This window comes from Armigeres subalbatus, chromosome 3 (assembly GCF_024139115.2).
Source record: "Armigeres subalbatus isolate Guangzhou_Male chromosome 3, GZ_Asu_2, whole genome shotgun sequence".
Taxonomy (NCBI): Eukaryota; Metazoa; Arthropoda; class Insecta; order Diptera; family Culicidae; genus Armigeres; species Armigeres subalbatus.
The window spans coordinates 267,992,737-268,019,761 of NC_085141.1; the positions used below are offsets into that span (position 1 = coordinate 267,992,737).

The 27,025-nt window shown below is 36.5% G+C and overlaps 1 protein-coding gene across 1 annotated transcript in view; it reads right to left on the bottom strand.

Annotated features, from left to right (window-relative positions):
• LOC134224153 (uncharacterized) overlaps positions 1-27,025 on the bottom strand; it is a 161,638-nt gene that overhangs the window by 67,773 nt on the left and 66,840 nt on the right. The window contains exon 2 of the mRNA XM_062703431.1: positions 5,009-7,016. Within this exon, the coding sequence (XP_062559415.1) occupies positions 5,009-6,930 (1,922 nt within the window). The 5' untranslated portion in view covers positions 6,931-7,016. The remainder of the gene's footprint in view (positions 1-5,008; positions 7,017-27,025) is intronic.

Here is a 27,025-nt window from a genome sequence, read left to right on the forward strand (position 1 = left end):
GTCCTTGTGATGCTATTGGAGGAACAATAAAGCGCATGGCCACAAAGAGCAAGTTTAGCCAAAGAACGTGAGCATCCAATTAAAAGCGAAAGAACTTTTGATTGGGAAAATCAGAAAAGAAAAAGATTTAACCAAATTATCATTTTGTTTTACTACTACTGAAGAGTACGAAATAAAGCTTCAGAGCTCAGCGAGCAATTTAATAACAGAAAACGATCCAAGGAACAAAAAATTTCACTGTTTCATTCCATTGTCGGAAAATAAAATTAAAGCAAAACTATACTCAAACTGTGCTGATAATAATTCAAAAGTGTTCGATATTTTAAAAATTTGAATAAAATAAATAAAAATAAGTATTAATAAACTGTTTTCATGATATCATACCATCAAAATTCAAACCCTCTTAGAGTTTCTATAACAACATTTTAACTGCCACATTTAATTTAATCTTAGGATAATATTAATTCATTTTATTTATTTATACATATAATATTTATCATATAATATACATAATATCGATGAATACATAAATATGGAATATCATACAAACAACTTTTTTAACTCACGCAAGGCCTAACAATAAAATCAGCATCAAACTGCGATCTTGAAAAAAAATACACGGAAATTTTTTTTTTACTATATAAATTGTGAAATGTTTGAAATGTCATAACTTTTTGTTTATTAGTTTCCATCACCAAATTTTATGTAGATAGCTAATATAATGGACCGTTTTCCCTAAAATACGTTCGAAAAAGATAGGGTTTTGAGATATTTGAGTTTTGTGACAAAATGATATTTTTAAAGGCAAAAATTTTTTTTACTTGCACATTTTCTTAAGAATCACCATTTAGTTGTCTAACTTTGCTGAAAAATCATAACAATCGAACATTCCGTTTTGCTGTCAGCTTTTAAATATTTTGAACCATTTTCACATACACCCTTTTGAAAAGTTATCGTGACTCAATATGAAGATTTGATATCGAAAATGACGATTTAGATGAAATTGAAAAACGTAAAAGTTTCAACTCAATAGAAAATCATGATTAAAAATTTTCTTAAATTTTGATGCTGTTGCTTGAATCGCTCTATAGTTCTTAGTGCTTTTGTGAGAAATCTGGAAATAGGGTAGAATACGGCATTGGCAGGGTGCGACAGTTGTTGGCACCCTCAACAATATTGCATTTCCAGCAAACATACACTATTTATGAACATAATTTTGATTCAATCACCAATTTCAAGTCTAAGCTTTCACTTAAATAAGTTGTTGTGTAAAAGTAGCAAGATTTGATGAGTTAATCATCGAAACAAATTTGACCTGAAATCCTGTCCATTATTGCATTGCCAAAGCAGCGCACGAATAGCAAACTGGTACTTACTTTTTGGATCGCCTGTATCTCCTCTTTATTGCGTTTGACGACAAATTAAGTACGTACACTACTTTTTACACTTTATCACCACTTGATTATTACCACAAAGAGCAAATTTATGCAATATTTGCTCTATTTTTCACTAAATAAAATCAGGACTGTTCGTTTTCTTTGACAGCAGCACACTTCGAATAGAGGCGAGAGAATGTGTTTGTGAGCATATCAAACACACGCTAAAAAGATACCACACAATTCTATGTATTTGATTTTAGCAAAAATACGAACAAAATTCCGACGATGGCATTTATTTAAAAAAGTGTTAAAATACAAATGTTTCTATTCGGATTTTACGCAGACCATGGATTATATTAAAAGTGATACTAACACCGTAGTGTTTTAACCCTATGTGGCTGACAGGACCCTTTCCTTTCAACTTCAATAGTTTCCAAGCTCATCAAAAATTATAATCATTCCCGTTCCTACATAGCGTATTTCAACCATAAATAATTGCCTACTTTTGGGTTATCTATTATTCAACTGTGAAACGTATGTAAGAAATGGGGTGGCTCAGCGCTGGATAGGACGGTGCTGTCCATTATTCAACATATGAAGACTCACGAGGTGGAATATTTGTTAATATACTATACTACCAGAACCGACGAGCTTCGTTTTACTAAAATAGATTAAATATATATTTGTTACATTATTTAAAAGACGTTAAGTATTCGAAATTTGCAAATTTTGGATTCCATTTTTAGATTAATTTTCGATTAAAGCAGAAATGTACTTCATTTGATGAAGTCCCTCTTCCAGAAGGAGGGTCTAATATCATCATAAGAATCTTCATCGTTCGCTAAAACCTCTTACAAATTTCATGCCGTTTCCTAGTCTATAAGGGCAGACAGACAAATATTCATTCTTATGTGTATGGACTTGGTTTCACGTAGTTTAGGTCAAGCGGTCGTGTCTTGTACACAACCACCATGATTTTTTATGAAACAAACATATCTCGCTTACTTTCAAAGGTCTAAGTAACATTTTTCATGAATTAATTTGAATACTGCAATCAAAAGCTTTCATATTGGTCTGTTGATTGCGCTATTCAAATTAATTCATAAAAATTTATAGACTTGAAAAGTTAACGAGAATATCATGGAACCGCAAAGAGCAAGTTGTATGGAAACAGGTTGATAGACTTTTGCTTACGTGACTCTAAGGCATTAAAAGACAAAAGATGTAAATCTTGGCAGCGGACAAAAATCATATAGTTCCTTCTCTAAATGGCAAACATTATTCAAATAGGTTGAAAATGGAAAAGTAATGAAAATTTCATATCTGGGTACACTGGTACCCTATCCCATTCTATGTCTGATTTTTTGTTGGCTTCATAGGGTTAAATTTGTTTTTACAATGTGTTTAAATGCTCTTGCCTATATTGTAAATGAAATAAAATTTATGCTAAGGCTAAAATTAATGTTTTGTGTTAAGCCAGTTTTGATAAACAAAAAGTTTGTTCCAAAATGAGTGAAGCGAGATGAGCGTGCAGCCGATTAATATGAATGAATTTTACTACTGGAGGATATAAACAACCAGCATTTGAACAATACTACCAGTTTTTCACTTCCATGTCTAGTTGCTAAAGGGAGCAAATCCATTGCTAATAATAGAAATTATATGCCAATGAAGAAACGTTGACCTGTTACTTTATAATAAATTTACTGAGTTTGTGGTAAAGCTGTTATATTTGGTGAACACCAATCATCAAAGAAAGAGCATACAAATGTATACCAGTTAAGCTGTACCTGTGTTTTAGTGTAATTAATTATTTTACCATTCAATTTGGCGAATGTCTTGACTGCCAAATAGGTATTTTCCTATTACCACCGAATATTGAAGTGTATAAAGATTTTTTTGTGTTATTTACTTACGTGATGGAAAATATCACATTTACACAAGCAGACAGGAGTTGATTGATAACTTACCTGGAAATAGGAGAAAGAAAATAAAACCTTTAATGAATTGAATGAAATTGTCACACATTGCTTAAAATTATATGCCGGTAAGAATATTTTATGGATTAAGTCGATATTTAATCAGAATTACCTGTTAAATCATTCTGTCCCTAATAATTATTTCAGTTTGTGTCTAAAAAAACAATATACTGGTATCCATATGGCCGATTTGTGACTTGGCAAAATATCAACAATCTCGACAAAACATATTACCAATTACTTTCATGTACCTTTTTCCATATTTAACAAATGAAAACATTTTAGAGTCTCAATATCAAAAATCAATAGATTTTATCAATGTTAAAATTATAATGAATTTAAGATGAAATAAAACTCGACTATATGTTAGCTTCATATGAAATCTGCTACAACTTAACGCTTAGGAAACGATCGTCCATTTAATTTGCGAATGAGACAAACCTAGCAAGCAAAAAGAAAACCATAGTGGAAATCCCACGACGTAATGTGAAATGGGAATTTCCCAAGCTGTGTCCTTCATATCTCAACACCGTGAGGTGCACTTCCGAGAATGTGTTTCAAACGAAACATCATCTAGAACCGAAGCCGCTGGGTGCCATTTGTGTTATGTCGCCAAAAAGCAACCTACCGTCTCATATCCCCCCCAGCGCCGCGGTTAATTTTTTCCCCAATTCATCAGACGACGTTTACGATCATTTGTTTTCCTACTGCTTACATAAACAACGCTGCTACGGGTATCGAGTGGGGGAGTGCTCGCTGGTCAAATCATAGAGAGCACAAGTTATGAATGGAGATATTAAACCGTGAGGCAGTTGTTCGTCGTTTTACGACTATACGAGATGTCATTTATTCTGATAGGTACGTGGCGACGACGTGCTTGATTACACTGGATCAGAACTATGTTTTAGCTGAGCACAATATCTGGATAGGTTTCAAGCTAATTTAGAATAATGAGCGATTTGATTATCTTCAACTTATGACATACAGATCGGAAGAAAAGTCGACTTCTTCGTATTAATTTAAGTGCTAAGTGAATTCGACATGAAAAATATAAAGAATAAAAATAAAATTATAGATGATGATTATTGTTATGGGTTTGGTTATACATGTGAAAACGTGAAAGCACTGTGAAAATTTAGTCTAATGTTGACATGTGAAGTATATGAAAAGTAATTTATTTATTTATTCATTTACTTTACTAAAAGATAATTACAATCCCCTACCTGTAAAATGTATAAGAAAGCTCTTTTCCGACTTATTTCACACAAAAAGGCTTTCATCATGTAAGCATTCAAAAATGTACTGTTGAAATTTTATCGATTTTTAAGCAACTTCATCGTTATTTTCATACCGAAATACCGAATAGTTAGGTATCATAGATCAACGGAAGCAACCATCTGACCCAGTGTGCGACGCGGTCGACCGACCCGGCGACGATGACACTTATTTCGCAATCGAGCTGCTCTCATTGCTTCTTGCTGACTGACCATTTGATGGAACCCATTGGAAGTATGATTTAGTGGTTTCTATTCACGAACGACCGCAGCTATGTATTGTTTTAAATAAACATAAAAATTTTGCAATAAACCTTGAGAGACGGGAAATGAGCTGCTATGATGAAGGCAATACAGAAAAAACATTTTCAGTTACCTTTTCCTGTAGATCCACGTGTTGACGAGGTCTGGCTTGTTGGTGCGTCTGAGAACGCCTCTGAAGGATGAGGATTTTTTGCGAAGAAAATTTCCACCACCCGAAGGTTGCGCGGTAGCCCCGCCAGGGGCTGAATTGGCCAGCGGAGGCTTGCCACTGGTGGCACGTTCCCTGCTCTGTAGGAGTTGGTGGTGATTGGCGAGTATTGACTGCAGCATTCTTGAGCCGGACGACAATGACGAGGATGATGTCAGCGAACCAGACGAGGGGGAGCCATTACTGCTGGACGACGACACAACAACGGCTGACAGGCGGGACAGATTGTCGCTTGCACTTTCGAAGATATTTTCAAAATTTTTACTCGATGACATCAGGTAACTCAAGCAGTCCAGATCGCCGGTACTCCAACTGTGTGGTGTGTGCTGGAGATGCCGAAGGAAGTGTTCGCTTTTCCAGTTGAAGCGAGAGCTCAGATTTGGTTCGCTCAAGGTGCGATTCGCACTCATATGTGGGACGGTCGATGATGGAATTTCAGGGTCATATCGTTGCATCTTCTTGAGGTATTCATATTTCAGTTTATTGTACCCGGTTGGTTTTGTGTCAGATAGAGAGCTGTCCTCTGAGTGAAGATGACCAGGTGGTCGAAAGTGACACTGGTGCTGCCGACGACGTCGAACTGATAGATTTAGACTTCTTCTTTGGAGGAGGAATCTTTGAAAGAGATTCGAGTGGGTCTTTTTAGTGCGATCGCCACTCCCGGGAGCAGCGGGAGGTGGCGACCGTGCGCTAGCTGCTAGTTTCTTTTGCTCAACAGCGTGATTATTATTGTTTAAGTTTTTAGTTTCGCAACGAGTGGCCGATTCGACGCGTGACGTTTTAGTTTTCAACGCGGTCGACGGTGGATCGCGTACAGTAGTAGCTAATATAGAAGACGATGGCAGTGGGATGCTAGGGCAGTTGCCGTTGTTGCCAGTTAATGATGCGTTTGTGATGCTTTCTGTGGGTTGAGGTTTATCTCTGTTTTGGGTGGTTATTTTTAGTTTTTCCCCTTTACGTTTTTGTGCTTGCTCTTGTAACTGACGGTTGACTAGTTCACTGTTAATATCGTACCTCATTAGCACTGGATAGAACTCAGAGTTGTCAACGATGATGATCGATTTGCTCGTCGAATCCACATCGTTGTGTGATTCTGGCTCTCGAGATCCGTTTTGCAACAGCGCATCGTCCGTACTGAGCGGTCGTTTTAACAGCATCGGCTCCAAGCCCTGTGAGTCTACGACCAGTAGAGCTTTGCCATTTCCCTTGTAAGCTGCTGTATCACTGGAAAACACTTTCTGTTCCTCGTATGTTCTTTGACTAAAATAGAAATCGTGAAAATCTTTCGCTTCCGCATTGCATTCATCCCATCGCAGCTCCCGCCCTCTTTTGTAGATTTCTTCTTCCAGTTTGCGAATCAGATTGAGATCAAGTTGAGCGCTCCGTCTGGACGATTCGTTACCATTTGGATCGTGGCTGCCGTGATTGACAGCATAATTTGTGCTATGTCGAACACCTCCTCTTCCATTTCTGCTATTCCCGTCCTTACTGCCGCCGAGCTGTATCGCGCCTTGACTAAGTGATTTCTTGAAAAATCCGGAGAAACTCAGCGGCCTTGACCAGAGCTTATTGCGTCCACATTTAATGCGATTCTTGTCCAGATCGATCACTTTATTTCGCATAACGACACCCTCTTTTGTGGGCTGTGACTGGTGGATGACATCATCGATTAGCGATGGGGCTGCATGTCGTCGGTCGTCCTGTGGTACCACCATTCGCCGATTCAGGCGCTGCTGGTATCGATCGCCGTTGATTGCCATTTGATTGCTGAACAGAACTCCACTCGTGTTGCTGGAAGCATCGCCACCGACACTTCTACCCATCATGTTCACTTATTATGCTTTTTTTTCTTGGTGCTTCACCGAGGTTATTCTATTTATACTTTATATGCAACTGATGGGATGTTGTGCATCTGATTGGAAAGAATTTGACGTTGATATGAACTATTTCATAGGATTTTACAAGGATATTTAGGTATGAGCAATTTAGTTTATATGTAAAATAGAAGAAATAAAAGGAAGTAAACCGAACGGGTGATCATATGCAAAGAGGAGACGAATAGCTAAGATCATGAGGGCACTTAGGGGTACTGTACCGATACAGAACATTAACACGTCCACATGTTCTAGTAAACATCTCCTTTTGATGTAGAGAGGTATACTAGCCAACAGACTAGCATAAACTACCTTTAACAGTGGAAAAACAATCAGAAGCATTGCTCTCGAAAGCAGCTCATCTTGCAACTAAGACACCTTCAATTCTTATTTGTCCTGATTTGGTTAACTAATATTGGAGTTCAATAACATATTCAAAACTTAGATTTTGATTTTGAGCCAAACGTACGGAAAAGCTTATATTAATTAGTTTTACCCTATTTCATAATCTGCACCCCTGATCATGAGTTTATGATCATGCATCATGAAAAAGTGATTTTTTTTGCATATATCTCTGTAATATTAGGCATGAATTACGATTGGCATGATAAGTATTTTTCTGAATTGAAATAATTTACACTAAATGACCGAACGCCAATTGACCGAAGGCCACTATGCCGAATAGGTCATTTGGCCGAATGGGACATTTGGCCGAATAGGACGTTTGGCCGAATAAGACATTTAGTCGAATAGGTCATTTGATCGAATATGTCATTTGGCCGACTAGGTCACTTGAAAAGAGAAAAATGAGGTGTGAAAAGTGAGACGTTGACCTTCTCATTTCGAAATACTCACTTTTCATAGTGAGAAGTGGGAAATAAGTAGTGAGCAGTGAGATGTCTCACTTTTCACACCTCTTTCCTCACTTTTTACCTATTCGGCCAAATGACCTTTTCGACCAAATGACCTATTCGACAGAATGTCCTATTCGGCCAAATGATTCCGGCAAATGACCTTTCGCAAATGACCTTTCCACAAATGACCTATTCGGCCCTTCCCCGATTATGCTTAGGTAACTATGAATCAGTGAAATTGCACGAAGAAACAACTGGATGGGTGACTAGCGTTGTACAAACATTCAAAATTTCAATGACTCAAACTGTCAAATGATTAAAAACGACGCAAGCCACGTCTATGAAATCAGTTAAGAAGATGGAAGAGTAAGTAGTAAGTGGCTTTTGCTGTTTGAAGACCTTTTTACAAAGCTCGAGGAAGATTTTATTTATTTGGTAGGCGTGGGGCTACCACGAGGTGGATTTTGGACAAAAAGCCCCCCAGAGAAAAAGTTTTTAGAAGAAATTTTCTTTTCGAAAAAATTGTAAAAGACCCCCAGACCAATTTTCTGGCTACGCAACAAGACGTAACGTAAGACGTAACAAGAAGAATAAAGATTTTGCGTGAACGTGAATTATCTGTACTGAGCAGTCTAGAACGTCGCACTATGGAGTTTAGGCGGACTTTAACGGAAAAATCCACTCAATAATTTTTTCACATTTTTTCGAGATAGATACGAGATAGGAAAACCCCAAAATTTCAGGTCCTACGGGTATAGTTTTGAGATATTCGTTATCAAATTTGAGAAAAATAAAAACGCGGTTTTGCTTTTCAAAATCTTGTTGTACTTCATAGCAGTTTTGAAAGGATTTTCTGATAGATACCGAGGTTTATTTATAGCATTGTAAAGATAATTAAAGAGCTTTTATATCGTACTTCCTTCATGATATCATAAAATCGTGATATCATGAAGGAAAAAACTTTCATCAAAAAATCAAAATACGGAGAAAACACGAAAATTAGATGTATTTTCAACTAAAAAGTCAGACACTTTTTTTCCCCGCAATTCCTCGCAGAGATATTTAGTTGGGATCATATTTGAGATGTGTCTTTCAGATTCCCAGGAAAATCTTGCGCAAACTTCCGCCATTTGGGGAAAAAGCGATTTAAAAAACGCTTTTGCTTCAAAACTTGTCGGTTTTTTAGATTGCATCATTGCGACACAAATTTCAATATTCTATTATAATAAACGTTCTTCCCTATTTGTTCTTGATATTTTGTGAATAAAAAATCGATGTCGTTTGGAAATTTATATACATTATTGATGAAAAGTCAAAATATTAACCCTTTTTCAAAATTTAGTCGCGAGATGACTGGAATTGATTAACAACATTTTCCTGTTATGACAACATTAAAAACATCTTATAAGCTCGAAAAGGAAAATATTTTAGTCCGCCAGTTTGTATGGGAGGTCCATAGTGCGTCAGTTAACGACATAAACATGTATAGAAAATCAAACGGGCAATAAAATATTTATAGAAAAGAATTTAATGTTTTAACCCTAACAATTTCAGAATGTATTTTTTCGTTCCAGATTTATGGCCAGTTTTGTGAAAAATGTCCAACTGTGCCATGGAAGCCATTTCTTTGAAAATTCATAACTCAAGAACGAAATGAGCATGAGCATTATGACCGTACAATTCGTAGTTGCTACACCGTGATTGACTGGAACTGTGAATTGCAAAGAGAACCATGTAATGGAGCATGGGATTGCTATCCATTCTCAATATACACGTTCAGAAGCTCACGTATTTTAAGTCAATAACGGTGCCTGCCCGTCCTTACGGTCATATAGGAAAGGAAGGATTTTAGTTCGACTATCGTTGCTACTAGAGACCGAGAATACCTCTGCATCTCCACGATTGTCTTGGGACATGGTATTGTGTTCGTTGTATAGAATATTTTATCTGGATTCACTTTGGTGAGTGATGCGATCTATGGGAGGGGATTATATGAAATAAAATAATAAATAAAAACGTGCTTTACTTTCCGAACAGTACAGAGCAAAACAAAATATCTCGGACCGATTTGCTTGCTAATCGAAATACGTTCAATCGCCTATCAGCACAGAACAAAATGCTCGGATTCCACGAAAGTATATGCGTCCGATTTACAATCACCAACAGAATAAAACTAATACCCTAGAAATAAATTTTGGTAAAAATTGAAGCAACTTTCCTCAAAAATCATGAAAAAATTTGTAAAAGCTTCCCACAAAATTGTGAAAATTCATTTAAAAAATCCGAAAACAATTATGACACTCGTGAAAAATTGTAAATAAAAAATCGAGGACAAAACTTTCTAAGCTTTAATCACTAAATTTTCTCTTTGTTTGTCCCTGAGTTTTAAGGAAAATATGCAGAATTGCCGATATTTATGTGGCGCATGTGAAATTATATTCAAAATTGATTAGGGACAAATGAAAAGTACAATTAAAAAATGTTAGGTAGGTTATGTCCCTATATCCATCTCAATAAGCAAGCAAACATATATAATTGACAACTATGTAATAAACTCTAATTCATTGGCTTAAATAAATATCAAACCGTGCTTGTTCACATCAGTGGTTTATCTGCAATTAGACAATTATAGGTTTTTTCCTAATTGAACTAATAACCGTTTGAAACTAGCAGCAGTGAACATATATCCATCTCACCGTAAGATTTTCATCTCAAGTGAATCGCGACTAGAGAACCGATATCCGTCTTATTTTACTGCCAAGAATTTACTTCACACTAATGTAACTCTTCAATAGTCTTATAGATTATTCGTATAACTCACACCTGAGCGGCTACCTTGAATAGCAAATGACATTATCAATTGATTTGTTTATTTTATTCAAAGGAAAACCGCAACAACAAATTGCGCAAAGTAATTCACAAATATATCTATTCAACAAGCTCACAACATTGCCAGTTTGCGCATGCGCATCGTGATGCCGAGCAAGCATACTGGCGTGATCTCAAAGTTGAAAAATTAAATATGCATACAATATCTTCGAAATTTACCAATACATTTGAGCGAAATTATGTCAAAAAGCTTATGATTATGTGCTTCTAGTGTTTGAAAAAATATTCAAATCTAAATTTAACAAAATATCATCGTTATACACGCGTATCACGGTATTTTTTTCTCTTAAAACAGTACTATAGCCTTGAAAACTGGCACCTTTTTGCTGCTGGAGAATAGTAAAATGAGATGCATTACGAACAAACAGTTCTTCGATAACAAAATTCATCTCATAGTTTTTCAAGCATTATGCGGCTATTTTTAACTAAAATTAGTAAATTCGTGAATTTATACTTGAAGTATGTTGTGCGTGTGAAGTTTCGAGAAAGTATTGTGAATAATTTATAAAATGTGAAAAAGTTCAGTGGTGTCAAGTGGTATTGCACTATGTACGGATTGACTATAAGACGAATGACTTATTATGAAGGTAATTTTCATCCACATCGAAGATGTTCGACTTTTATTAAAAATTACGGCTTGAAATGTGATTCTCGCTCATTTGTTAAAAAATATGTTGTACCCGTAAAATGTCCTGATTGGTTTTTGATTCGATCAGTGATTATTTAGACTGGTATGTAATTTAAATTTGAAGGGTACCGAATGAGATGGATATAGGGCTGAGATGGACATGGAACAGATACCCTATTTAATTTTTTCCTAGGGTTTCTTACCCCATTCGGCCTAACATGCATGCGACTGCATTATTTAATTGATATTTGGAGGGAAGCAACTTTTCCTAAATTCCGTGTTCGTGCAATACTGCAATGGTTCCTTCTGCTAAAAATAGCTTTTCTTGTAAACATCGTTTGAAAAGCTTTTATTTGATTTAAATTAACGAGGTCAGCACTAATTTCAGTAATAGCGATTTCATTTCGGCCTACTTCAAACCGGTTCCGGCCTTAGCAAAATTTCTCAATCTCTCAACTTTACTCTCATTCTCTCTCAGGACGGTAGAAAATGCGACGTAAACAAAAAAGCACGTTCAACGCCGACATGATGCCAGATGGTATTATTTTAATAATTTTTAATTGGTTGAAAAGATATATCACTCATCAAATTACTTCCAAACGCTTTAAAACTATATTTTGTCACTTTTGAAATCAAATACAATTACAAATAACATGATACGGTCAACTAATTAGATAGTTTTCCTATAGACGTTGAAGGATTTTTGTCATACTAAAAGACTCCTGGCCTTCTGGCAGCAGGTGCGCTAGAATTTTTAGGCCGAGGTGAATTTTTGTTCCGTTTGAGAATACATTTTAAATGTATTCTAATTTTATAATAGTTCTAGTGAAACAAACAAATAGAAAAGATTAAAGTGCATGAGTTTAAATATTAGTGGTGATTAACGCTTCAGCAATGATTGTATCGAGAACTGTGACGATTTTCAAGTAGGTGTTTATATGAAAATACCGTTCTGTAAAAGTGGAAGATTCACTCCGCTCAGTGGTGTAGCAACGGAGAGTATTGTTCGAATGCATTTTATTTTCTATAATTGGACAATTAGAGTGAAATAAATGGTTGAAAAGTATTGAGTATTAACGAAATAAATGGGATACTTTTAATATCAACCATAAACCTACGGCTTCCAAAAGTGTAAATCCTTAGTTTTCTGTGCAGTGAGCGGAATCGTCCATAGGTCCAAGTAGTGATTTACCCTATTTAGGTGTTTTAATCTTAAGAATTAAGTTCAACACCATAGGGATTTACATGTATTCTCTTTAATTTTATTACAAAATTATTTGCAAGCTCAGGAAAAGTTTTTTGAATTACTGTCCACGGGGTGACAATTCAATAGGTGAGAATGGGTAAACAAAAACTACTTGAATGCTTGTAGAACAGATTGAATGTATCTGCAAGATTTTGTTCTACGAACCTCCAGACTTCGGAGAGATGACCCATTCTCACCCCAGACCCATTGTCACCCGTTTGTTTTTAACTGTGAAAAATTTCATTTTCGATTCATTTTTTAGATATACTCCGTTCTTGAGTAAAAATTTTTGTCTTTCTCTTTGAAAATTGTGCCAGCTATAAGATTACTCCAAAACACAACTTTGATAGAAGCGCGGAGACCCATAGTGTTACTCGCTGGGCAAGTGAAATACGGGTAAGAAAGTGGGTACTATGGCTGCCGATGAATCGATGAACGTTTTAATGGTAACAATGTCCTAGAAAGATGAAGCAGGACTATCACGAATCCACTCGACACAAAATATTTGGAATCAAAACCATTTGAGCACCATACTATACTATTGCTTGATCATGACTTTAAACTGGGAAAAGCTAATACTTTTATTTGATTCAATGGTTCAACAGAATAGTCGTTTCTAAATTTTTCTTTGATGTGAAGGCGAATAGTTTGAGTAATTGAATGATTGTGACATCGAAAACGATTTAAAATTTTAATTAAAGCCAAATTTACAATTTTCTCTTGCCTGAGTTTTAACATACATGGGGCAAGTGGGACATATTGAACAACAATGTTTTGATAGAACAATTTTAACTGATTTTAGATCTTTGTCTAGTGAAAACACATTCATATATCATGGATCTGAACCAGATGCAGTTTGATATCTTTGCTTTTCGTTGTTAAAAGTACTGAACAGTTCATTAAAGAATGTATTTTACATTAAAATTATCTCCCGAAAAAAGACGTCGTTATGACTATACAATATTTGCGTTTACAGTGCAAATAATTAATTTATTCACAATGAGTCAGCAAGTTATGTTTTTGTGTTTTGTTATTTTCAAAGCTTTGCATCAGATTTAGAGATTTTCAGATAAATAAGTGCTTAACACAGTTAATTGGTAATTTCGTTCTAATACAAATTTAGAACACTGCGCAGTGCGCATGCCTGAATAAAACGTTTCTTTTGATACTGATTTATAATAATTCGTGTTCTAAACAGAAAATTAATTCGAATGGTGAATAAAGATTTGCTTATCCTTTCACCTGAAACATTTGGACAAAATGAGCTAATGGAAAGCAAGACAGAGACAATTGAACAATGGTCGCTGTTGTCTTGTTTTCATTTCAACATTAATAACATTATAACAGCAAAGAAAGCTAAAACACAAGTCAACAAGCAACCAACTCATTCATGATCTAAAATACTACGACTCATAAATAAATATAAGATATTATATATTCCTTTAATTGATTTCGTTCGAAGTATAAAGCAGAATAGGTCCCACTTGCCCCCATTTGAAGGGGTAGAGTACAGGTCCTAATTAATTTTTCTTTCACTACCAATATTTTTTGTAATTGAATAAATGGCTTCCAACACGTCTACACTTCCACAAAGGAAGTATATAATATGTATCCGTAGTTAATGTTCTATAAACCCTGTTTTTCTAAATGCGTTAACAATTTTTGTAACTAGCCTTTTTAGGGTCCCTTGCGATTTGATACCGATCGACTCTGCTCGACGAACTGAGGTGATGTCCATTTGCGAGTGTGTGTGTACAAGAAAATGTAAGACTGTTTTTTGTACTTAGCCTTATCTGATTCGCTTGCACCAGATTGCATTCGACGTGGAATCCTTCATAATGGCCTAAAAATTGGCTCAATCGGCCATTGCGTTCCGGAGTTATTGAAAAACATTGTTTTCCCACATTTTGGAAAAAAATCAAAATCGAAAAACATATTTTTCAAAAACTGCACAATACATTATTCAAACGAAGAAAAATGTGATTTGATGGAAATAACTGAATCTACCCTAAAATACAATTTTGACCTCTCTTGAATCTTATTTACTTTTCTTGTCTCTTATATGTTTCTTGTTTTATAATACGAAAAGGCACCTACCACCACTAGGTGGATTGTTCTCTTTTTTTTATTTCTTCTAATTTTGCGTTTTATACTATTCAGTAAACTTGCTTCGCGATTTCTAAAAAATCCTGTTGGGCTCCTTTCTTGGTTGTATGTTTTTCTAACATGATGGAGTTAGAGAAAACAATAAATAAAAATTTCACCAAGGTGTTTTCGGGAAAATAGACAACTCAGTTTTTTTTTCATATATCCATAAATAGCTTGTGGAAGTCATGAAAATCTCCATCGCCAAAACCTTGATGGTAATGTAAAAAAATCGCATCAAACTTTAATTTTTACCTAAAAGTACATTTTTGTGGATTATTCCTAATGGAATTCCTGGTAGTGTTCTTTTGAGCATGAGCATTACAATACTGCATCAATTTAGTTGCTACTCCGTAATTGAACTGAACTTGCGAAATTTACAATAACACAATGAATGGGACTTGGGATTAGCTACCATTCTCAATGTACGCACGTTTCGGAAGAGACTCAAATATTTAAAGTCAATAACGGCGCCATAAACGATCCTTACGGTCATATAGGAATGAGGAAGGTTATTAGTCCGACTCTCAGTTGCTACTAGAGACCAAAGGTATACCTGCATCTCCACGATTGTCTTGGGTTGGGACATCGTTTAGTTACAAAGGATAATTATCTGGATTCACTTTGGTAAAGCGATGCGATCTGTATGGGATGGGAAATAACACTAATATTTCGGCAATACCTTTGATCGTTCTGCTGTTCCCAAGAAACAAAGAGATCACGTACTGAACTGATTAATTTTTTTACCGCCGCGCATACGAACACAATATTTTGAGCCGACCACTTTGATCGTTCTGCTATCGCGAAAAGAAATCACGCACTGAACCATTGTTATTTATTTCCACGCCGCATAATGCAGAATGCAATATTTCGCCGACGCAACGTCGTTCTCTGTCGAAACAAAAGAATCACACTGTACTGATTAATTTTATTACCGGCGCAATGCAGAACCTACAATATTTCGCCGACAAGCGATCCGTTCTGCTGTATCAGATAAAGATCCACTGTCCTTAATTTTTTATTACCGCCCGCGCAATGCAGAACCACAATCCCCCGGCCAAGACAGCGCGATCGTTTTGCTGTCCGAAACAAAGAGTCACACCTGAACGAGTAATTTTTACCGGCCGCACAATGCAGAACACAATATTTCGGCCGACCGCGCGATCGTTCTGCTGTCCGAAACAAGAGAAATCACGCACTGAGCTAATTAATTTTTATTACCGGCCGCGAATGCAGAACAATATTTCGGCCGACCGCGCGATCGTTCTGCTGTCCGAAACAAGAAGAACAGCACTAGACTGATTAATTTTTATTACCGGCCGCGCATGCAGAACACAATGGCCTGACCGACAGCGATCGTTCACTTCCGAAACTGAGATCACTGTACTGATTAATTTTTATTACCGGCCGCGCAATGCAGAACACAATACTTCGGCCGACAGCGCGATCGTTTTGCTTGTCCGAAACAAAGAGATCACGCACTGAACGATATTTTTATTACCGGCCGCACATCGCAGAACACAATATTTCGCCGACCGCGCGATCGTTCTGCTGTCCGAAACAAGAAAATCACAGCACTGAGCTAATTATTTTTTACTTGACCGCGCAATGCAGGAACACAATATTTCGACGACCGCGTTTGATCGTTCTCCATGCAAAACAAGCGAGAACCACTGAACTGATTAATTTTATTACCGCCGCGAATAGCAGAACACAATATTTTCGACTGACAGCGCGATCGTTCCTACTTATCCGATACAAGATAAATCCTGCACTGAACTCAGAATTTCCTATAGTGGTTCTTTTTTAGGGGAAATAGTCGAGTTGTCCTCATTCTCTGAGATAAATGCTTAGCGTTCTTCTTCGAATTCCTCATGAAATTTTTATATTGAATAATATTTAACATATTTTTATATTGGGATTTCTGGGGAGTTTAGATAATCGTGAATGTTGAAGAATTCTTTAATAATTTCTGTAGAGCTTCATGGAGGAAATCTGAAGAAAAGAGGTTGAGGGATTTCGAGGAGTAACTCCTGAAGGAATTCCGAAACACTCCACAGAAGCTCTAGAGTTCCTCTTGCAGTGTTTTCTGCAGACGATCTAAAAGGGATTCTTGGAAGAATTTAAAAAATCTGAAGAGCTCTTGAAGAAGCCCTCCCAAGTAACATTCAAGTTTTATTCCGGCTCTAGAATGGTTTTTCAAGATCAATTACAGAGCTGACAGATAAAACTCATTACTGGATTACCTTCTGATGACCACTATAAAGAGTAAGATATGTCAAATGGCCTCTGTAATACCACTATAAACCTCTTATAAGGTTACAGCAAAAATCCGTTTCAAGACCGCCTTACAAAAAAGGGAATTTGGCTGCGGGGCATTCAAAATATTGCTTTGAAAAAGGAAACAAAATCCGCAAACAAAATAAGAACAAACTAAAGTGTTGATGAAATCCAGTGAGGGATGAATACAAAATGTAATACTTTTCAAGTTTTTTTTTCAAAGCTTTATTGGAAATAGTGCGCGCTCGATTTCATGGTGAAGCTGAGTACAAAAAATGAGATTAAGCACACGCTCGCAAAATAATATGGTTTTGGGCAATAAATTAAAATCATTATAAACACATCAATTACAAAATTTTCACTAAGATTGATATTACACCCAAATAGTGTTTGTTTTTTTATGAGCTTTTACCAGAAACGGTGTCATTTGCGGCAAAATGCAATCTAATCATAAATTCAGTGATAATTTCACTTGACGAGATAGTTCCTCCTTTTCAATATAGCCATGCTATGATTCGATCAATTAAATGTTGACTCTTATTGAACACCGTTATAAACCCTTTGCAATTAAATATTCTTATTGGGAGGTTATTTTTTGACCACATTGTGACCAAAATTAGAGGGTTGTTACCAAGACCAATCGGCAGTTTGACGTTTGAAGCTTTCGATTGCAGATTTATTGGGGTTTATTGATAGCAATGAATCGCCAATAAATCTGGAACTAACCATGGTGACTGCTCATAAATCCGCTATAAAAATTAAATAAATCCAACAAGCATAAAAATTGTTACATGGTCTATGGGAAAAATGAAGATATTCTTACTTCTTCTGTGGAAGAATTCCTTAGGAGCTAGAAAAAAGTCCTTATGAAGCTCCTATAAGTGTTGGAAAAACTGCTGAATTATTTCTGAAAAGTTCAGGAGAACGGATGAAGGGACTTGAGAAATTTCGGTGGAACTCATCCGAAGAATTTATGGTTCAAGAAAAAAATCCGAGGAAGTTCTAAAATATTTGATATAGAAAAATACGGAAGAATTCACGCATGAGGATTTTTGCATCGAGAAATGCATCAAGCAATGTGGGAAGATCTCACGGAGAGCATGAAGAATTCCTATAGCAGTTCAAAGACTAGTCGTGACGAACAAAAAATGCTTTGTCATATTCAACATATTCGTAAAAATAAAAACAAACTAAACTGGGGATAGACACAAATTATTTCCCTATTCGGTAAGCACAACTAATTGATGGTGTAAATACAATTAAATTACTTTAGTAAATTCGTTAACCAATCTGTCAAATTGGCAGTCATTTTACCCAAAGAGCCAATGATGCCGGTCCTAAAATCGACGTGGTGTTTTCGACGTCAACCGGAGCAATTTCGAACAGCACGCAGCGTAATAAGGCGTATCGATTTTTTCTGTTACGTTCATTTCCAAAAAGATTGTATTCGGATTTTCGAGACATCAACGGAGAATCTTTAAATTTGCCGAAACTTCAGATATTTTTCCTCTAAAACAATAATTTGGAGTTTTTCTTTCCTGATTTTGTAATACTTTGAAGCTTCACATGTACTAATTTTCCACGAAGCTTTTTGCTATGTCTAAGTAAATGTTTGAAATTTCCAAATTTCCACGAAATCGTTTCATATTTTCCAGCCGAAGCTTTCGAAATTTCAATGAGTTTTCACCAAAAATTTAAAAAAGAATTTCAGTACTTCCCAAGAATATTCTTTGGATATCTAGGAGCCAGGAAACTTAGAAACTCTGGTTCCGGAAATTCTTCTGTATTCAAGAAAAGTTCTAACAGAAACTTCTCAGGAAGATTTTAACCGAAAAAGCTCACAAAAATATTTCCCAAAGTTCTTGAATTTCATTCGGAATGTCTTTGCAAATTCGAGAATTTCACTAAAGTTTTGAATCCTAAAATACAAAAAAATGCATTGCGTGAAAATTCTTCGGAATCAACGGACATTGTTCAAAAATAGGAAAGGTCGTTAATCAAAGTCATTTTTGAAAGCTATTCTTCTTCTTTTTTCTTATTGGCATTACCTTCCCCCACTGGACATTGCCGCCTCACTGCTTAGTGTTCATTTAGCATTTTCCTGATTAAACCCTGAGGTTTCTAAGCATACCCATTTTTCTTCTATATCTAGGGCTAACATGATACTTTTAAGCCCTGGATATGAGCAAAAATCAGACCGGCACCGGAATCAGACCAAGCCACCTCAGCATGGTCTTGCTTTATAGCCGCGCATCTTACCGCTAGGCAAAGGAGGGTCCCATTAGAAAAGCCATTAGACCGAATAACACGAAACTTATCTAGCCGAATTTCATTTGGTAGAACTGAACGTTTGGCCCAAACGGTTATTAGGTCTCAATCGGTTTGGCCAAAAATGTCAATCGGTTGAAAGCGATATACGCCCGTAGGAAACACGACTATTCCCGTTCAAAAATTTGATTTGTGGGAATTCTTTGGCGAGATTTCGTCCAGGGAAACTTTGAATGGCACATAAGTGGTACACATAATTTCCTGGTAATTCACTCAATTTCTCTCGGGATTTCATCCCGTTGCTCAATGTTGTCACAATTGTCCATAACGCGAATAAATTCAATATCTCGGTTTGGTATGGGCGGATTGCGCTAAAATTTTGACACAATCCGTAGAGCTTTCCAGTGATTCGTTCAATGGTGGTTAAGTTCATGCATGAACTCGTTTTACCAGTGCCCCATGTTTTGTGGTAATATCGGCAAGTTCGGAGTAACAAATAATTGACGAAAGATAACACATTTGACCTCAGATTTTGTAAAAAATTGTAAAAATTGTAAACGAAAATAAAAATATTTTTGACTGTAACTTTTCTGTCTTTTAACATTTTTTACCTCAACTTTCACCAGAAGAAGTGGAATTTATTCAAATTGTTGGAGTTTTATGGATTTTCAGGGTTGGCCACTCGGTTCCGGAATTATTCTGGATTAAAAATTAGTGTTAGCTTTTGCCCATTTCTCAGAACGGGGTTAGGGACAAAAGGTCGAAAGGACAAAAGGTCGAAAGAAAAAACGTCGAAAGACAAAAGGTCGAAGGACAAAAGGTCGAAAGACAAAACGTCGAACAGGACAAGGTCGAAAAAACAGAAGTCGAGGACGGGACAAGGGTCGAAAAAAAACGTCGAACGGACAAAGTCGAAGAAAAAACAAATCAATAAGATCAAAAGGAGAAGAGACAAAAGGTCAAATAGACAAGAACTGAAACGGAGAGATCAATCTGCACTCAGAGTGCCTACACAGGACAAAAATTGCTCTTTTATTTTTCAATTTTAACATCAAAAAAATTCAACAGTAGTACAACAATAGATGGATGTTGAGTTTTCTAAATGTCACTTCGATTGTCAAAATGGGCACCGCATCAAATACATCGGCGTATATTACATGGATTGTACTTTAATGCGTGCCTGCGTGGTATGCAGTGCACTACTTACAAATCGAAGTACATTTAAAAACCTAGTATCATCTTTATTTACCTCATTGAGTTAATTTATTTAATTATAGTTAAAATACGAGCAATTTTTTTCAACTGTATTCATTTCCTAATTAACAATTTTTTATCTATAAAGAACTTTCTAGATCAGCTGGCCTATTGCGACGAGCAACTGGCTTAGATTTTCTTGGATATATAAGGGCTTTTGATTCTGTTTCCATAGAATTTACTGTCGGAAAATCCTGCACAGTAATTGGATTACCCGTTATTTTGAATAATTTCTTGTACAATTTGTTGTCAGTAAAACACAGAACTTTACTCTCGGCAACCTGACAACTTCCAGAAATAGCTACATGGGCCTTCCCCAAGGTTCGATTTAAGTCACTGCTTTACAATTTCTATGTTAAAGATATTGACAATTGTTTGGAAGGACAATGCACATGAACAACTTTACAGATGATCGTGATCTCTCTAAGAGGTTCATGTGCAGAAGTCACTGAACATTAAAATTCCTAAATAACCTGACATTTTTGGAGGCCAGACATTTAGGGATCTAGTTCTCTCCACCAGAAAAGCTCAATTGGTTGTGTTTACTAGAGCACGACCCTGCTCAACTGAAACTAAAGCTGTTGAAAGATGACTAGCCGTAATCTTTATCTTCCTAAATACCTTGGGGTCTGGTTTGATTCTAGATGCCCTGGAAGACCCATATTGATTATTTGTTAGAGGAAATGCAGAAAAGGATCCATTTTCTCCGACTCTATCTCGGAACATGGTGGGGCGCTCACCCGGAGACCTCTATCAACTATATAAACGACCTTTCTCTCTGTTTTAGAGGTATGCTCTTGCTTCCTCTCAGCAGCTGGTGCACCTAATCAAAATTGGAACAATTCAATATCGTTGTTTGCGTATTGCCCTTGGCCTGTATGATTCAACACGCATAACTATGAGACCTGGAGGTGCTTGCTGGAGTCACTCCTTTAAAGCACCGTTGCTGAAACTCTCCTGCAGAATACTGATCAAATGTGGAACAAGTAACACACTTGTATTAGAAAACTTCGATAATATGCTTGAACTGGCTCATCGTTCAAGATACCTGGAAGTCTATCTCAACTACATATCGTCAGATCTCTAAGTACTCCATGTTATAATCCACCTCGGAGTTACTACGTCAAGACATGATTCCTCAATTGTGCGATCTGTCCATGAAACACGCTATTCAAGGAATACCAGATCATCTTCGACAAATATCTATCCCTTCCATTTTTCTGAAAATGTGAACATGTCAATTTGCAATAAGATATTCACTGATGGTTCTCTCGCATTCGGATCACGCGCTCGTGTTTTCAACGTCAATCGCAACCTTCCGAAAACTTAAGAACCATTTTCGGTTTATGTTGACTGAGCTGGCAGCAAGTTAATTCCTTTGGGATAATTTCAATCAGCCCGTAGACCATTAGTTCATCTCTCGGATGATCTTAGTTCTATCAAGCACTCCGGTCGATGGAACCTGTTAAGACTACCTCTTACTTTCTTACAACTGTAAGAAACAGATGCGTGATTTAATCGAAAAGATCATTCAAGATTACCTTTGTATGGATGATTCCCATCCCATTGCCTAATCTATGCAGATGAGAAGGCGGACTCCTAGCAAAGGTGGGCCTGGAAGGTGAGTTCAATGAAGCAAATCTCGAACAACGAGTTTTCCCATTAGTCCGTCAAGTACTTTCAAAATTAGCAAATGATTTGTCACACAATGAACTTGGACGGTGCTCTTTCAAGTTCCTAAAGTTTCTGCGCGAGCGTGGTTTCAGTGAGGACTTAAGCCGAGGCTTCATTCCGCACGATTCCGGACTTATGTCCAATCACATACACTAAACGCACACCTCTATAGAATAAACCTGGTCGATAGCAATATATGAAGGTGTGAGCGTGATTACGAGCAGCATCGATCACGTAGTTTGGTATTGCTCAGGAAAACTGACGCCTCGAGCAACTATTGGATACCCTTAGCTGGCCCGAGGTCAAACAACCCTACAGGGAATGAGAGGTGTTTTGGGGATCGCGATGTAGTTTATATACAGATGGCATCTATGCCTTTCTTTGCTCGTCTGACGCAAGATCTAATTCCCTATCTTTTTTCTTTCTCTTTTTGTTTTGTCTATTGTTCCTGTAATACGAAGCTATGGCCATCCGGAAGATGCTCTGACAGCGAACCACAACTCCGAGCCGACGCTACGCCAACACTCGTTGATTGACGTCAAACCCGGATGAGCAGCTACATACACTCAAACGTAAATCCAACCTGAGTCCGTCCTGAAATTACGCAATCTAACCTTGGTCGCCCGAGTATCTTGGTCTATACCCTTTCCACTTACTAACCTGTTGATAATAGATGATATCGATTAAATATCATAAGTCTCGCTCCGTTAAGTGTTATACACTGAGCCTGTCAAATGACATCAATGATAAAAAAGAACTATTCTAGATATCTCATAATATTGTTTCATAGTCAATTACTCCTTTGAAAATTGCTCATTCTTCACTTTTATTAATGAGATGGTGTTTTACTCTGCTTGAAGTTAAATGACATTTCATAAATTCCTTTGAATCACAATTTGTTATCAACTGCTTCTTGTTCGACCTTTTGTCTTTTTCGACCTTTTGTCCTTTCGACCTTATGCCTTCGACTTTGTCCTTTTCGACCTTCTGTCCTTTACTTTGTCCATCTTTGAAATGATTATTTGATTTTTTAATTGGAACGCGCATAAACCTTACAATTGAGCCTTTAGATCGGTCCAAAATATGGCATGTATTCCGGAATCAACTCCGCCGGAGACCTGTTACGAGTCACTTCTCGAAATTGATAAATCGCATCATAGAGACACATCAAGACTTCACTTGATTTCAAAAGTAATATTACTGAGACCGATTCAAGGGTAAGTTTTGGAAAATAAGTAAACCCTATCATGCGGCACAGCAAACTTCATACTTTCAAAAGCTATGGCATTCTTTGATTGTTTTGTAATTCCTGGACCGTATTTGAACCGATCAGAACCGGAAAACGGATTTACCGAGTACCGGTTTAAAGGTACATCTTGGAAAATAAGTATAACCATCTTGGCCCTCAAACTTCACTGACTCGAAAGTTATTCCAATATTTGGTAGTTTTGTACTCCCTTAACCACATTTGAACCGATTCGAACTAGTAACGGGTTACCAGTACCGATCGAAGGACATATAAACTCATGATTTCCAATGTAGAATGCTTGAGTAGTTTTATGCTTCTGAACGAAATTAGAACCGGTAAACGGATTTATCGAGTACCGGTTCAAAATTCATTATTGAGAAATAAGTAAAACACATCTTGCCACAATGGTCGAAAATGACGAAATTTGGCCAAAACTAATTTCAACATTTGTTTACTAGATTTTCTTATCTGGATCCCATATAGAAGAAATAAAATGTTTCAAAGTAACATTTAGCCTATTTTAGGGGATATTAGGGCTTGCCCACCAAAAAATTAAATTCAAGGATATTTTTTTTCGTTTTCTTTTATTTTAATTTTTTTTTTGACATTTGATTTGAAGAAAAGGTTTTTTTTAGATATACAAACAGAACTATTTTGAATTACACAGGATTCTGTTTTGCATAATTTTTTTAACTCACCAGTACGAATCCTGTGACTTCAATTTGCAATCAAAATCTTTGCAACAAGTTTTTAAAAACCCTAGATAATTTAAAGAAAAATCATGCATGATTAATGGCGTGGGAAGAGCGCAAAACTGAAAAGGCATAAATCGTGTAAAAATAGAATACAGTGTATTTTGGGATATTTCTAAAATATGGGAGAATTGCAAAAACTGAAGATTTTATTGAATTGATCTAACGAAGAGATATGGGACACATGTCGATTCACATTGGAGTATTTTTGAGAGACATCGAGGGGCTCACTCCAAAACGGATTTTTTGATAGAAGGCCTGGTGAGCAATGACTAAATATCAATCAGTAAATTGAGACAAATAGTATAGCTTTATACCTGCGTTTGATGTGCGTAGTTTATGTTACCATGCGCCTGTGTGTATGTACAATGAGCATAACATAATTACCTCAATTGAGTTAGCCACAAAGAAAGATGTATTCAGCGAGAGATCTTCTTCAGTGTTTCTTTGGAAAAAAAATAGTCTAATAGGTCAACGCGTTCAAAAATAATGTTGATTTGCCCACAATAAGTTTTATACGACCGGGATTTTAGCATTGAATGCAAATAAACGTGAATGGTGGGACATATTCACCTATCAGTGCTCTTTTTGACTTTTCTTATAACAAATTACCTTGAATTAGACATTATGACAATATGTGCAAACATTCTCGATGCTCCCTGAAAGGTCTGATGGTACTTTGTAACGTGGTACATGTAAATGCAAGCGGCGACATGCGGCGACAAAAGTCTTTCTTCATTATCAAAATCGTTGAATTCTCAGAAATTTTCAATCAGTCATCAAAAGCATTTTTTACTGAAGTAAAATGTGCTATGGAAGGTTTGAGTATGACTATTCATGTATTAATAAATAGAACATTTCATATGGTGTAGAATGTATGTTCTTCTTCATTTTGGAATTCAACTTTTTCCACATTTTTCCTTTGACGCCTCTAACAACAATGAAAAACCATTTTCAAATTAGTTTTGAATCTTGCATGAATATAGTTTATTTACTTTTAATGAGATAAAAAAAGTAACAATTTGCGAGAAATCATGTTTTTGGTTGTTTTACCGTTCCTTTATATGGAGCCCGAAAATTGTGTATGCGGCTTTACGCACTTATGATTCCAGAAGTTTTGGTATGTCCTGTGATAGTTTAGTATTTCCCTGGACCTTTATTGAAGTTAGAACCGATGAACGTTTTATTTATTTCCCAAGATTGACCTTTGAACCGGTAATTGGTAAATCTGTCTGCCGGTACCAATCGGTTCGAATATGGTCCAGGAAGTACAAAATTATCATAGAATGTGATAAAGTCGCATGATGGTACTCTCTTATTTCGAGAACGAGGTTCAGCGGAACGTCTGGAATCGGAATAGCCATACATTTAGTCCCGATCAAGTTCCTGATCATGCTTGGTAGTATAATACACGTTTCCAATAAAAATGTCTAAAATACGTCAATTTCCATAGTAAATTTCTGACAGTGGAAATTAGCTACTACTCTTCAAATCCAAATAACTCCGGAACCAAGAGACCAATCCTGAAACTCATGAACTCCTAAAACTTGAATAGAATTCGCACTTTTGGCATGATAGTTCGATAAAAATGTTGAAAGACAAAAAGTTACAGCAAAAAATAGCTATTTTTTTTTTTCAAAGGGTTAGTAACGGAAGGGTTAACATTGAAGGAAACTTAATATCATTTGAAGCATTTAGAAGATTACAAGATATAACTCCTAGAGTAAAGAGAGCTAAGGGAAGTAACTGAATCCAATCTTTTTCAATACCTAGTTTGTTTTGAGCCAGTAAATTTTATTCATATTTAAAATTTGCAAATTGAGTATAGTGATAGAAGAGCAGAGATTTATTTCAAGATGTTAGAAAGAAAAGTTGAACACATGTGGAAAAAAACCTTTTTTATGTTGGAGATGAAACACAAAGAAAAAGGCATTTAAACAAAAAACAGAACCCTAATATGTGTTGCACAAAGATTTGCTGTTTAAAATAATGAATGAATCATTCCGAGAATTCGGTTTACCATTCTTATCTCCAGTTTATGTGGGTTTATCCTTTATCATTTCACGAAATCAACCAGATGCATAACATCACCATCAATCATTAAAACACTCATCCTTGATTTGGCTGATTGACGCATCCAGCCTTATCTTCAAGATAGCCACACGCTATACCCGCATGTAGCTTCTGCGAATCAGCGCCACCACACTTTGTCGTTATCGCATTCCTGCTTCAACGGACGATAAGCCTATGATTTGTCGTTTTGACCGTTTATCCGCGATTTTTTCAGGATTCTCCTTAACACCATTGCTGTACGACTCTTGACAAGCCATTCACTTTTCCGCTTATCGAAGATCAGACTCTGTTCACCTCTGAGCAAACAGCTATCGTTTAAACACTTCTTCTCCTGCTCTTTGAACTACTATGAACTAATAAGTGGATTTATGCCATCATCACTTGCGCCGCTGCATATCAATCATCGCGTTCACCGCCCCAAAACACTTCCGTAAACCCGAGAACAACTTTTGACGTTCTGTACCACCGCAGAACGAGTTCTATCTACTTCTCTCAGCTTCGACGGGTACGGACCGGAGGAGGATGCCAAACGACGACGATTAGATTACGCGAATTCAACGTTAAGTGCCAAAAAAAAAAAAAAAGTCCTGTAACTGGAGGTATGTAACAAATAAATATACTTATACTTATTGTACGACCATTAACAACTGACGTGCTAGTCGAGTTTGGTGACGATGATAGAATTGAAACCGTTCGGGAATCGGAATCTATTCGGCGAGCGATTAGCAATACGTA